This window comes from Solenopsis invicta, chromosome 8 (genome assembly GCF_016802725.1).
Source record: "Solenopsis invicta isolate M01_SB chromosome 8, UNIL_Sinv_3.0, whole genome shotgun sequence".
Taxonomy (NCBI): domain Eukaryota; kingdom Metazoa; phylum Arthropoda; class Insecta; order Hymenoptera; family Formicidae; genus Solenopsis; species Solenopsis invicta.
This window is the reverse complement of record NC_052671.1, coordinates 21866125-21878575: the sequence shown is the minus strand read 5'-3', so window position 1 is coordinate 21878575 and position 12451 is coordinate 21866125. Positions and strand designations below refer to the sequence as shown.

General features: G+C 46.0%; 2 protein-coding genes across 2 annotated transcripts; both read right to left on the bottom strand.

Annotated features, from left to right (window-relative positions):
- Positions 1–2820: 2820 nt before the first annotated feature.
- On the bottom strand, positions 2821–3912 carry LOC105203681. The gene has a single exon (XM_011172558.2). The coding sequence runs from the start codon at positions 3910–3912 to the stop codon at positions 2821–2823; it is 1092 nt and encodes a 363-aa protein (XP_011170860.2).
- Positions 3913–6119: 2207 nt separating this feature from the next.
- Positions 6120–11204, bottom strand: LOC120358576. The gene has a single exon (XM_039453170.1). The coding sequence runs from the start codon at positions 11202–11204 to the stop codon at positions 6120–6122; it is 5085 nt and encodes a 1694-aa protein (XP_039309104.1).
- Positions 11205–12451: the final 1247 nt, after the last annotated feature.

Here is a 12451-nt window from a genome sequence, read left to right as displayed (position 1 = left end):
TCTTCGTCGTTCACATCTTCTCGGCCTTCTGAGAACATTTTGTACCACCGATAAACGTTGCTTCGGTCCAAGGTAGCTTCTCCGTATGCCACAGTCAACATTCGGAATGCATCCGCGCACTTAATTTCGTTTTTCACACAAAATTTGATACAGGTTCTTTGATCCATTTTTTTGAATAGGTAAAAATCGAAGACGATCCAAAACACGTGCAAGCAAAGCAGCTGTCAACAATTAAGTGAACATTCAAAATGGCCGAGCTTGTCGGCATAAGTGAGAGACATGAGTACCAACATAACGCCACAAAAAGATCGAAATTCGAATATACGTAACCCGCGAAAATTCAAAATTCGCGATACTTTTTGAACACACCTCGTACATATAAAAATTGCAATTGAAAAATAATATTACTTACTGGCGATGTTACTCTTCCACCGCGAGTTCGGGAACATTCCTCTCGCTTCTCTCGCGCTGCCGAAGAATCCCCATCGCAAGTCGAACAATCTGCATTATTGTCTCTCTATTGAGGAGAGGGAGGATATCTTCTAGAATATTAATTATGGAAGATTTAAGCACATTTTGCCTAATTGCTCTCAGTTCATCTTCACCTAGGTCAGAATCACTTCCCTCATCACGCACTTCAGGTTTGCTTTCCACATCAGGAATTGCATGCCCACTCATTTTTTCGATTGTTGGCTTTTATGTTTGTAAACTCGAACTGCTTCGAGAGCTTGAATAAGACTAACTGGCGAAAGAATGGCTGTGTCCAAGCTCGAAAATATAGCGAAAAAATTGTGGGCGATTTTGACATGAAAACGGAAATTTATGGCAAGACAAATAATCGGGTATTCATCTCCGAAAGAGATGAGACCCTTGACCGCTGCTAATGGGTAGAACGTGTCAAAAAAAATTTGATACCTGCGTACGCTTTTGCTTCCGCCTCGTAAACGTTTGTATTTTATTTATTATGGGAAGGTGGATAATGGAAATAATATTAGACATTATTTTAAAAAACTTTTTGCATTTATTAAACGTGTAATTTATTTTGTAATTAAATAAAATATTTAATTAAAAAAAAATTCTCCTTTAATCCCACTGCTCCTTCTCCTTCTCATATGGCTGCCCCCACAAGATATTTAAAGCCCAGTAATCGCCGATATCTATGCGATCCCAATTTTGCTCATTTAGCTTGCGATCGATGCGGCGGTGATGGCGTAAATACTGAACATCTACGCTATCAGTATATCTAATTGATTGGATATTGTCGAAATTCTAAAAACAGAAAAAATATTTTAACATTAAAAAATGGTATATCTACATATACAATAATTGTAAATAAAAAATAGAGATATTACTTACGTCTGGCTCCTCCTCGTAGATGTCAAAATACCCCAGCGAATACGCGGGGTATGTGAGAGTATCCTCCCGGTCTGTGGCGTTCCGTTGAAGTTCATATATGCTGTTGGCGCGATCCAGTTCTGTCCAACTGGTAATTCTACCATCAATATGTCGCTTGCAGTAATACCGCGACTTTGTTTGCAATTTTTTGCGGTGCATATCACACCACACACCCTTATCTGTTAGGCATGTAGCAATGCCTATCTCACGTTTTAACACCATTAGTGTAAATGACGAGCATATATTGAAGAGATCGTTGAAGAGATATTGCGATCGCTCTGCAGACTGTTTTAAAACTGATCGAAAGGTGTGCTCGAGCTCGAAAATGTAAAAGAATAACTGTACTTGACTTTCTCCCACAAAAAATATAGAATTTCCACGACTGGACAAAATTTACCTTCGGAGACCCCTTGCTGCAAAGGGTTATGCGTGAAAAATGTAAATGAAAAGGCAGAGACTCTAGCGTTTTTTTGTCGTTGCCCAACAGACGAAACGTAACTTAAATACACGTCTATCTTCTTAAACTACAGGGTAAGGAAAAAGAAACAAAATCTTTATCATTTATTTTACTTTTTTATTTTTCAAAATCTTGCAATTCTTTTTGGCGTTGTGACCACCAATTATACATTTTGTATACATTTTGTAATGCACAATTCTTGTTATTACGATGTTTTCCACATTGCGTAGTATTAGTAGCATCTAATTTATTCAAAGATTCCATGTCTTTGTAATCAGCATCCATTGTCTCGATGATTACATTATCTCCAGCATCAGCATCGAGCAAATCCTTCAACCATTCTATTTTTTCAAATCCTTTGACGTATACGAGATCTTTGCAGCCGTCATCATCGGTGTCATCATCGTCATCGTTGTTGTCGTCGTCGTCGTCGTCGTCGTCAGCGTCGGCGTCGTCGTCACTTTCGTCACAGTCGCCGTCGTCATTGTCGTCGTCGTCGTCGTTGTCGTCGTTGTCGTCGTTGTCGTCGTTCTTTATCGTGCCATATACAGCTTGTGTAATCAACTGTTTCGCTGACTTGTACGGAACTGTCCCATCTTCTCATCTTAAGCCATGGTGACACACAGTCAGCCAGGAACAGCAGGATTTTTCGGATTTTATCAGCCAATCCCATGGTCTTTGATTCTTAAACATGTAGTGATAAAGAACTCTTCCTTCTCTAAGAGCGGCAAACTCTTTGACGATGAAATCGCTTAATCCTCCAAGGGGAAAACCTTGCAGGTCCACGAACGTTGGCACAATCATGTCGAAACGAAGACTGCTTCTCATCGCAAAACGTTTCAATCTTTATATGCCTCCGTATTTTACGTGATTTGCGCACAACGTTGGTCAATGGGCAGTATTCGATTAAACAATCATGCAAGATCAAACAAAAGGCAGTGGTGTTTGCTGGTACGTTCTCCATAGTGTCAAATTCCAATCTCACATCCACGGCTCTTGATCGATTCGTTTTGCCGACAACAATCGATAATTATGTAAGGGCCATTTTGTCGAAACATCGTAACAGTTTGATTAGGCTCGAGATAATCGTATCCGTAATAAGTTTTACAGAAACGTGCGTAAGCGTCGTAGAGAATAGCCCATTTGTTTCTATCAAAATCTAGATTCATATCTTCATAGGGGTAGCATTCCGAGTTCAGGTAGAGTTTTATGTTGTTTAACTTGCAATGGTCGAATCGACTAGCAGTCTCGGACATGTTGTTTTTCCGACCAGTCTGTAAAGCGAAGATGACATATCGCGGTTTCTCGAGCTGAGTAGCGGTCTTGATGGCCCATGAATGCTTTGTCGTAAGCTGCAATAGTGGAAACTCGTACAGATCCCACGAGCGAAAAGCCATGCTCAGGTATTTCCCACTTTCTAGTGCACGTAGCATCGACAGTTTATTTTTCTCACTCAACGACACATGCGGCATTCGCCACTGTACTTTGAGCAATTCGATTTCCGGCTGCCGCGCTGGATCGCCAATTAGACAATTGTTGTCATTGCGTGATCGTATTAAAATCAACTCGTGACGAGCGTTAATCACCGCACGTCTATAATCTTCGCAAAATCCCAATAGCATGTTGAGCGGTACACAAAAATTAAAATATCCATTTGGAGAATTCCATGGATCCCAGCCGGCATTTCTCGCGATTACGCTTCTGTCGGATGACATAGTAACATAGTTCTTGAGCGTGCTGGTTATTCCAAATACGTTTCTGTTGCGATCAATCTCCACGCCATTGAGTTCATATCGAATCTCATCGAACATGAACGCAATGCAATTATTTCCTAACACCACATTGGATCCCTCAGCTGGTTCTTTTATTTTAAGTTTTCCCTCAATGTAAAGAAAACTTTCGTACGGCAACGTGTATAAATCCTGCTGCTGTATAGGTATCCTTATTTCGTCGCTATATCCTAACGCAGTGTTGGCGTATGGATTGTACGAGTGAGTCTCAATCTTGACGATACGATCGTCGAAGATTGGCTCATCTCCGATATTGAGAATGTCAGTCATTTTACACGTTTCGTACTACAAATCCCAAAGATTGTAAAAATGCAATGTTCGACGCGTTGAGCTTTCTCTTCTTATGAATGCAATCGGATGATTAAAATTTGCTAGCAAATATTGGTTTCGTAAATACTGTGTTATCTGTGACTGTGCCGTTCAAAACAAGCATCTCACGCACGTATACACACGTTTTATCGCCGTAGCCGTCGTATGTGTAATCTGACGGTGATTTCTTCTTCTCGAAAGTCTAGCAGTCGTCCGTATTGGTCGACAATGCATATCGTCAAGTCCGAAATGCTCTGCACGGTGATTGGCAGATAAATGATCTGTAACGGCGTTTCCGACAATTTATACCCGGGTGGTACCTTAGGCGAAAATTCATGTATCGTAAGAACACGCTTGTCGTTGCTATACGCGCTCGAGGTCACATTGCATTCTATACGAATAACGTTTACATTGAGAATATTAATCGGTACGTCCGACTTGTGCCATTTTCGCGGTTGTAATATACGATTTGAAGAAAATCTCAGCAGCGATCCAATGTTGTTAGGTTTGCTAAAATTTATTCTATAAACGCATTTTATCTCGCTCTTCATCGTATTGTTATTCGCGCGGGTTGTTAGTACTATCGGGAAGTCTTCATTCTCATTGTTACCATCGATGTCATGTTTTTTACCATTATCATCATGAATCGCATATTGCAAACGTTTTCGTGGAATTGTGCGTCTCAAAATCTCATTTATGGCTTGCAGTTCATACGATCCCTTGGAAATCATAATTTCCACATCGTCTTCATCAAAATAAAATTTATTATTCGAAGCAGTCACGTTCGCTATCGTGTTGTAAGTTTCAAAGTTCATTAGACCGAGTTCGTAATCATCGTCACTCAAATCTATGGCTGGAAAGTAGGTTGTAGCGAGAACGCTGCTCTTCCCGGTTAGCGTCAGTCGGTTAGTATCAGCGACATGATTGAAAAACTGTCCCATGAATACTGAGTTAAATATCGCACTACCAGGCTTTAAATTCGCGCGCATAAACCGCTTGGAGAAACTGTAGACACAGTTGCCCACAATTGCTTTGATGGTAACGTTGATAAGGTGTATGATTGTACTGTATTTTTGTCACACTGTCTCCGAAATATCTTACAAGTTCTTTAGGTGGTCGAAGATTACCAAAGCTATCTGTTTGATATTGTGTTATACGCAAGTTGAATTACCGGAATTCACTCCGAAGAGAGCGCGAGTGAGAGCTGCGTGAGTGATTAGTCTTCTCAGCGCTCGGACTCGATACGGCCCTGAGCGCGCGATTGCGAGAGCGATTTTATGCGAGATCGCGAGCGACGAAGGTAGCGTAAACCTTTGTATACTGAGAGGAGTGGGAAGCGGGAGAAACGAATTAAGGTGAACAGAATGATCACTCCGTTGAAGTAACTTTTGCAATTCACTCGTCTTTAATTGTAAAATTGTATCTCAGATTTCTATATTTAATTTAGCGGGCGCATAAGTTCAAGAAGCGCGTGTCGATAACGAGCGCATACACGCGCACCTTCTCACTCCCGATACTTCCCGAATTTGTCGTCGCTCGGTTCCGGATGTTGTGTATTACTCGCGTCGCTACTCGAATCTGAGGCTGCGGATCTCTCGCAGAGAGCGCGAACCTTCCAGATCTCGTTTAAGCGAAGGAAAGTCGGGAGAAGCAAATTCGGCGGGAAAATGCCTCATTGGCTCGAATGGACTAATTACTGTCTCGTCATCGACGATTTGAAACAGCGACCGGACCGGACCGGTAAACTTAATATTTGCTGGATTCGACCTTCCTTTGCGGACGACCACGACAAAAACTTATTTGCTTCGCCTGCAAATATTATTCCCGTGACCGTCGAAGTACAATAATACAAGACTTTGCGAATATCATAAATCTTCAATTTAACAACCTTTTGAAATGAATAGCGAACGAACAAAAAAAAAGAAATTAAGTAACTTATAATTAGTTGAACGCGAAACATACCGCCCGCCTCGAAATAATAATTTCGAAATGGAATGAAGTAATGATGAAATTTATAACGCGAAGCAGAGGCGTTCGGCATGTTTGTAGTTAAGACGACGCTTTGTCCTCGCCATTAGACGCATTCTCGATGTCGATTGGCAAAATACATATTTTGCTCATAGGCCGCTTATACTCCGAAGACGCTGTTTTAACGGTCACGACACGAATCAGACCGTCCGATCCCGGATGACACAGACTAATCCGCCCAAGCTCCCATTTGCACGGAGGGAGGAGCGAGTTTCGCAATAGGACGAGTTGTCCGACCCGAAGTGCGAAATGCGCTTCCATTTAACTCGCTGTTGCAGCGTATTAATATAGTCTTGTTGCCAAACTTTCCACAGACGTTCGGTCAGTTGGCGAACGAGCTGCCACCTCGTCAACCGATTTTCTTTGACTTGCAACAGCGAGGGCTCCGGGATCGAATTAAGCGCGGAGCCTATGAGGAAATGCCCCGGAGTTAAGAAAGTATAGTCATCCAGCGAGTCAGAAAGAGATGCCAATGGACGCGAATTTAAACACGCCTCGATATTACATAGTAGCGTGGAGAACTCCTCGAAGGTCAGAGTATGAGCCCCCACAACACGCCGAATATGATGCTTTGTGCTACGGACACCGGCCTCCCATAACCCCCCGAAATGAGGAGCGGAAGGAGGTATAAAATGCCACGAGACACTATCTGCGGCCGTGCGATTCTGCAAATCGGGATCCCGAAGAGTTGCGCGAAACGCTGCAGCGAGTTCGCGATCCGCCCCAACGAAGGTAGTCCCATTATCAGAATAAATCGATTCGGGAAGACCTCGCCGCGCTACAAAACGGGAATAGGCTCCGAGAAATGCGGGAGTAGAATAACCTTCGACGAGTTCGAGATGCACGGCGCGTGTTGCCATGCACACGAATAGTGCGATATACGCCTTTGCCGAAGCGACTCCGCGACCCGATCGCGATCGAATTAGTACTGGACCCGCATAGTCCAGCCCGCTGTGAAGGAACGCGCGCGCGGGAGGAGTCACTCTGACCTTGGGAAGGTCTCCCATTAGTTGAGATGGAGTGAGAGCTCTCTCGCGAGCACAGGTTACGCACCCGTGCAGAATCGATCTGACCGTACTTCGAGCTCTGAGTAGCCAGAAGTCTTGCCGCAACGTAGCAAGGGTCAATTGCGTTCCTGCATGAAGAGTGCGCAAGTGAGTATGAAAAATGAGTAAGCGGACCAGCGGGTGAGAGCCGAGTACTATCGGATGTCGAGCTTGAGCGGGTATCGGGGCCTGAGATAGCCGCCCGCCAACCCGAATTATTTGTTCTTCATCCAGGAACGGATTGAGAGAGACGAGTGGACTCTTCGAAGGAACCGACTTACTTTGAGTGAAAGCGCGTATTTCGAGCGGGAAAAGTTGGCGTTGAATGTATCTTACCCAAAATTTTTTTGAAGCTCGTACTTCGCTCGCGGTCAATGAAGACGGACTTTCCGACCGAAGAGCGATCTCGTCACGCCTTCGAATCCGCGATATAAATCTAAGAATGTACGCGCTCACTCGAATGAACTTTGGCCACGAGGAATATCGGTCTGCGAGCTCCCATGATTCCGTTACGCTAGCGATTTGAACTGTCGCGCGCGAGTTCTCCTTTAACGCGATGTCTGAGAGTGATGCGCTCATCGTTGGCCACTCAGAATCAGGCATCCTTAGCCACGCGGGACCGTGCCACCAAAAAGGATGCGAGACGAGCTGACTTCCCGAGACTCCTCGCGACGCACAATCCGCGGGGTTTTCATCCGTGGGAACATATCGCCACGAAGCGGACGGAAGTCGGGTTTGAATTTCGGCAACCCGATTCGAAATGAAAGTCTTCCACTTCGAGGGATGTTGTGTGACCCACGCGAGCACGACGGTTGAGTCCGTCCAGCAAAAGGAGGTAATGTGCAATGCGTCCATGACGAACCTCGTTAATCGCGACATTAACACGGCTGCCGATAATTCGAGACGCGGAACAGTCAATGTCTTGATCGGCGCGACCTTTGACTTTCCGACTAGCAAGGCAGTCGTGATGTTGCCTGAGCGAGAGGTGAGCCGAATATAAATCGCTGCGGCGTAGGCATAGTTAGACGCGTCCGAAAACCCGTGGATTTCGCAGTCGACCGTGTCCGATCCCTTTTGAATCCACCGCGGGAGGTGGAAGTTATCGAGTTCTAGCAAGGACGATTGCACGGATTCCCATTGCCTTGCGATATCGGTGGAAACCTCATCGTCCCAGTCGACGCGGAGCTGCCATAGCTTTTGCAAGAGAATTTTCGCGGAGATTGTAACGGGCGTGCCTAAGCCCAACGGATCAAACATACGAGCGATGTACGAGAGCATGGCGCGCTTCGTTCGCGCGGGCGAGGGACAGCGCACGACTCTAAATTGAAATGCGTCAGCCGACGGACTCCAACTAATACCGAGCACCTTTAATGTCTCGTCCGGATGTAGATCCTTGCTGCAAGCGAGTCCATAATCTTGCGCGTCAATGTCACTTAGCAAATGAGTCGCGTTGCTCGACCATTTTCTTAATTCGAAATGACCGCGTTGCAGCAAGGAGCATACTTGATTGCGAACCGTACGGATGAGTGAAATCTCGTCCGCACCGAAAAGCACGTCATCCACGTAAATGTTCTCCTTAAGCACGGGAACAGCTAGAGGAAAATTGCGACCGTCATCATGGATGAGCTGCTGCAGGACTCGCAAAGCTAAGAACGGCGCCGAAGTTGTACCGTAGGTTACGGTCAAGAGCTGATACTCTTGTACTCTTCCGGTTTTCTCGTCGATCCAGAGGATCCTTTGATAGTCTGTGTCCCGGGGATCGACGCGAATCTGCCGGTACATTTTTGCGACGTCGGCAGAATAAACGTAGCGATACTGTCGCCAGCGTAAAAGCACCGCAGCCAAGTCCGTTTGTAATTTCTGCCCCGCGAGAAGGTGGTCATTAAGGGACCGAGAATTCGAGGTGGGGCTCGACGCATTGAATACGACTCTTACTCGAGTCGTCGCACTGCTTTCGCGTATTACGGGATGGTGCGGAATATAGACGAATTGAGAAGATTCTGAAGATTCTGGAGCCTTGCGCATGTGCCCGAGATTTTCATACTCTTGTAGGAAGTCTGAGTACTCCCTTTTTAAATCGAAATTGGCTTGAAGACGGCGTAGCAAAGTCTTGAGGCATCGCTCCGCTACATCGCGCGAGGTACCAATATCGATGGGAGGACCACTCTTGAACGGCAGACGAACGATGTACTGACCGGCGGGAGTGCGCGAATGAGAAGTTAAAAAATGATTCTCGCATCTCTGCTCTTCCGGGCTGAGTATCGTGTGCCTCGGAATTTCCTCGATTTCCCAAAATCTTCTCAATTCGCTATCGAGTGAAACGGATTCCGCGATCGTACAATGTTGCACTGTAATGGTCCGACGAGACGAATTCGACAGAGGCGTGCGGCCTTGAACAATCCAGCCGAAAATCGTTTCTTGAGCAATAGGCTGACCGCGAGATCCTCTGCGAACGCCATCTCGCATTATGTCTGCGTAGATGTCAGCGCCGATTATGAGATCAATGGGATCTGTACTTGAAGAATTTGGATCTGCGAGAGTGAGATCCGCGAGATGATCCCATTGAAGAGGAGATTGAATAGACGCTGACGAGTAACTAGCAAGCGAACTTAAAATCGTCGCTGTTGTAACGACCGGCGGCTCGATCCCGTCGATCGGTGAGATTTGAATGTGCGCGGCGTAACGATGAATGTCCGCGACAAGGCCGCCGACGGCGGACAAGGCGGTAGGCAGTATGAACCGACGCAATTTTAATTTTTTTGCTAAATGAGCCGCAACGAGTGTGAGTTCTGTTCCGGTGTCAATCAATGCTCGTGCAGCGACTTGACGACCGGCGAGAGGTCCGACGAACACGCGTGCAGTGGCGAGGACTACCGGCGGTCGGGCGAGATTTGCCGACATCGCGCATAATGCCACTGTTTTCGGAGACTTATCGGAATTGTTCGACGCCGGGGTCTCGGAATCGGATGCACTAACTGTCGCAGTAGCGGAAGAGGCCGAGTCAAGATGGAGCATGGAATGATGTCGTTTTTGACAGTGACGACATGAAAAACGGCTTGGACACGCTGAGACGGCGTGCTTAGCACTGAAGCAATTAACGCATCGTTGATGCTGTTTCGCGATCTCCAATCTCTGGTTCGGACTCTTCTGCACGAATTGAGGGCACTTATTCAAGAAGTGGGCCGATTTGCAGAGCGGACACGGCGAGATCGAAGCCGTCGCTACCATGGCGCTCGACGATTTTACCGATCGCGAGGACTTGGCTGAGCCGAGAGGAGTGAGCTCCTCCAAGACGCGAACGCGATGCGCGAGAAAACGATCGAGATCCTCGTACGTAGGAATTATCGCATCATCACCTTTCAATCTCCACGCCTTTCGGGTTGCTGGATCGAGCTTCTGCGTGATGTGGTGACTTAGAATGTCACTTAAAATTTCATCCGAGGAGCGATTTAATCTCTTTAGCGATGCTATGGCACGATTAGCTTTATCCCGCAACTCGGATAACTCGCATGCCGATTCGCGATTGACGCTCGGCAAATTACATAAAGCGGACGCGTGAATTTCGATTAGACGGCGCTTATTATCGTAACGCGAAGTTAAAGTTTTCCACGCAATATCGAAATTATCTGCAGTGACTGGGATAGTTTTGATAGTATCGAGAGCACGACCTGACAAGCTGGATGCTAGAAAATGCATCCGAGAGAATGCGGTTAAGTCCTTATTGAGAATAATAAGGGATGTGAATCTATCTCGAAAACTTTCCCAGTCCTCTGCTTTCCCGGAAAATGGAGGAATATTAATAGGCGGTAAATGTTGCAACGATACCGGTGCGGGCGCGCAGAAATGATGCGACGAGCTTGCCAATGGTGAGGTGGACACGGGAGGCTCCAGCTCCTCCAGACACTCGTTCATGTAGTCCAGCGCCATGAGGTAGAGCTCCTCGTGCTTCCCGTAATCGTCCTGCGTGAAATACATGGACTTCGATCGTTCGTCGGCAGGAACTGCTTGCAGTAGAGCGGCATGTCTATTCGTGCACTGCGTCCAGGCTTCCTTCAAGGCGGTGATGCGAGATCGTATTTTCGCCGGCGTGTAATTCGGCTTCCCGATCTTCTTGAAATTAGACAGGGCTTTCGCCACTGTCTGCAACGCAATCTGCTGCATTGCGACGAGTTCCTCCATCTTGTGGACGAGAGCACTTCACACCAGAAGGAGATTTTTTTGAATTTATGAAGTTCAGCACAGCTTCACTCGATCCGGCTCGAAGGACCAAATGTTTGATATTGTGTTATACGCGAGTTGAATTACCGGAATTCACTCCGAAGAGAGCGCGAGTGAGAGCTGCGTGAGTGATTAGTCTTCTCAGCGCTCGGACTCGATACGGCCCTGAGCGCGCGATTGCGAGAGCGATTTTATGCGAGATCGCGAGCGACGAAGGTAGCGTAAACCTTTGTATACTGAGAGGAGTGGGAAGCGGGAGAAACGAATTAAGGTGAACAGAATGATCACTCCGTTGAATTAACTTTTGCAATTCACTCGTCTTTAATTGTAAAATTGTTTCTCAGATTTCTATATTTAATTTAGCGGGCGCATAAATTCAAGAAGCGCGTGTCGATAACGAGCGCATACACGCGCACCTACTCACTCCCGATACTTCCCGAATTTGTCGTCGCTCGGTTCCGGATGTTGTGTATTACTCGCGTCGCTACTCGAATCTGAGGCTGCGGATCTCTCGCAGAGAGCGCGAACCTTCCAGATCTCGTTTAAGCGAAGGAAAGTCGGGAGAAGCAAATTCGGCGGGAAAATGCCTCATTGGCTCGAATGGACTAATTACTGTCTCGTCATCGACGATTTGAAACAGCGACCGGACCGGACCGGTAAACTTAATATTTGCTGGATTCGACCTTCCTTTGCGGACGACCACGACAAAAATTTATTTGCTTCGCCTGCAAATATTATTCCCGTGACCGTCGAAGTACAATAATACAAGACTTTGCGAATATCATAAATCTTCAATTTAACAACCTTTTGAAATGAATAGCGAACAAACAAAAAAAAAGAAATTAAGTAACTTATAATTAGTTGAACGCGAAACACTATCGAAATATACCACGTGATTGTCTCTCTTTGCGTACGCTACCCAATGAGTGCCAGGGCCCACCACATCGTCCAGATTTATGATACCGCTCTCGCTTTGACGTACACTGCTTATCGGCAATGCGTTACGCATAAAAACACCTCTGAAATGTGGAATGCGCATACGTTTCGCCTGTTGTTCCAATTGTACGTTCGTTGTTACACTTGATGGCATTTTTAACGCTTCTTCGACGTTTTTTTTTTTCTTTGCTGATACACCCTGTCCACGTTTGTACGGGCTGAGATACAATCCCTATCCTTGTTTGTAAGGAGCCAAATACAAGCCGCGTTCC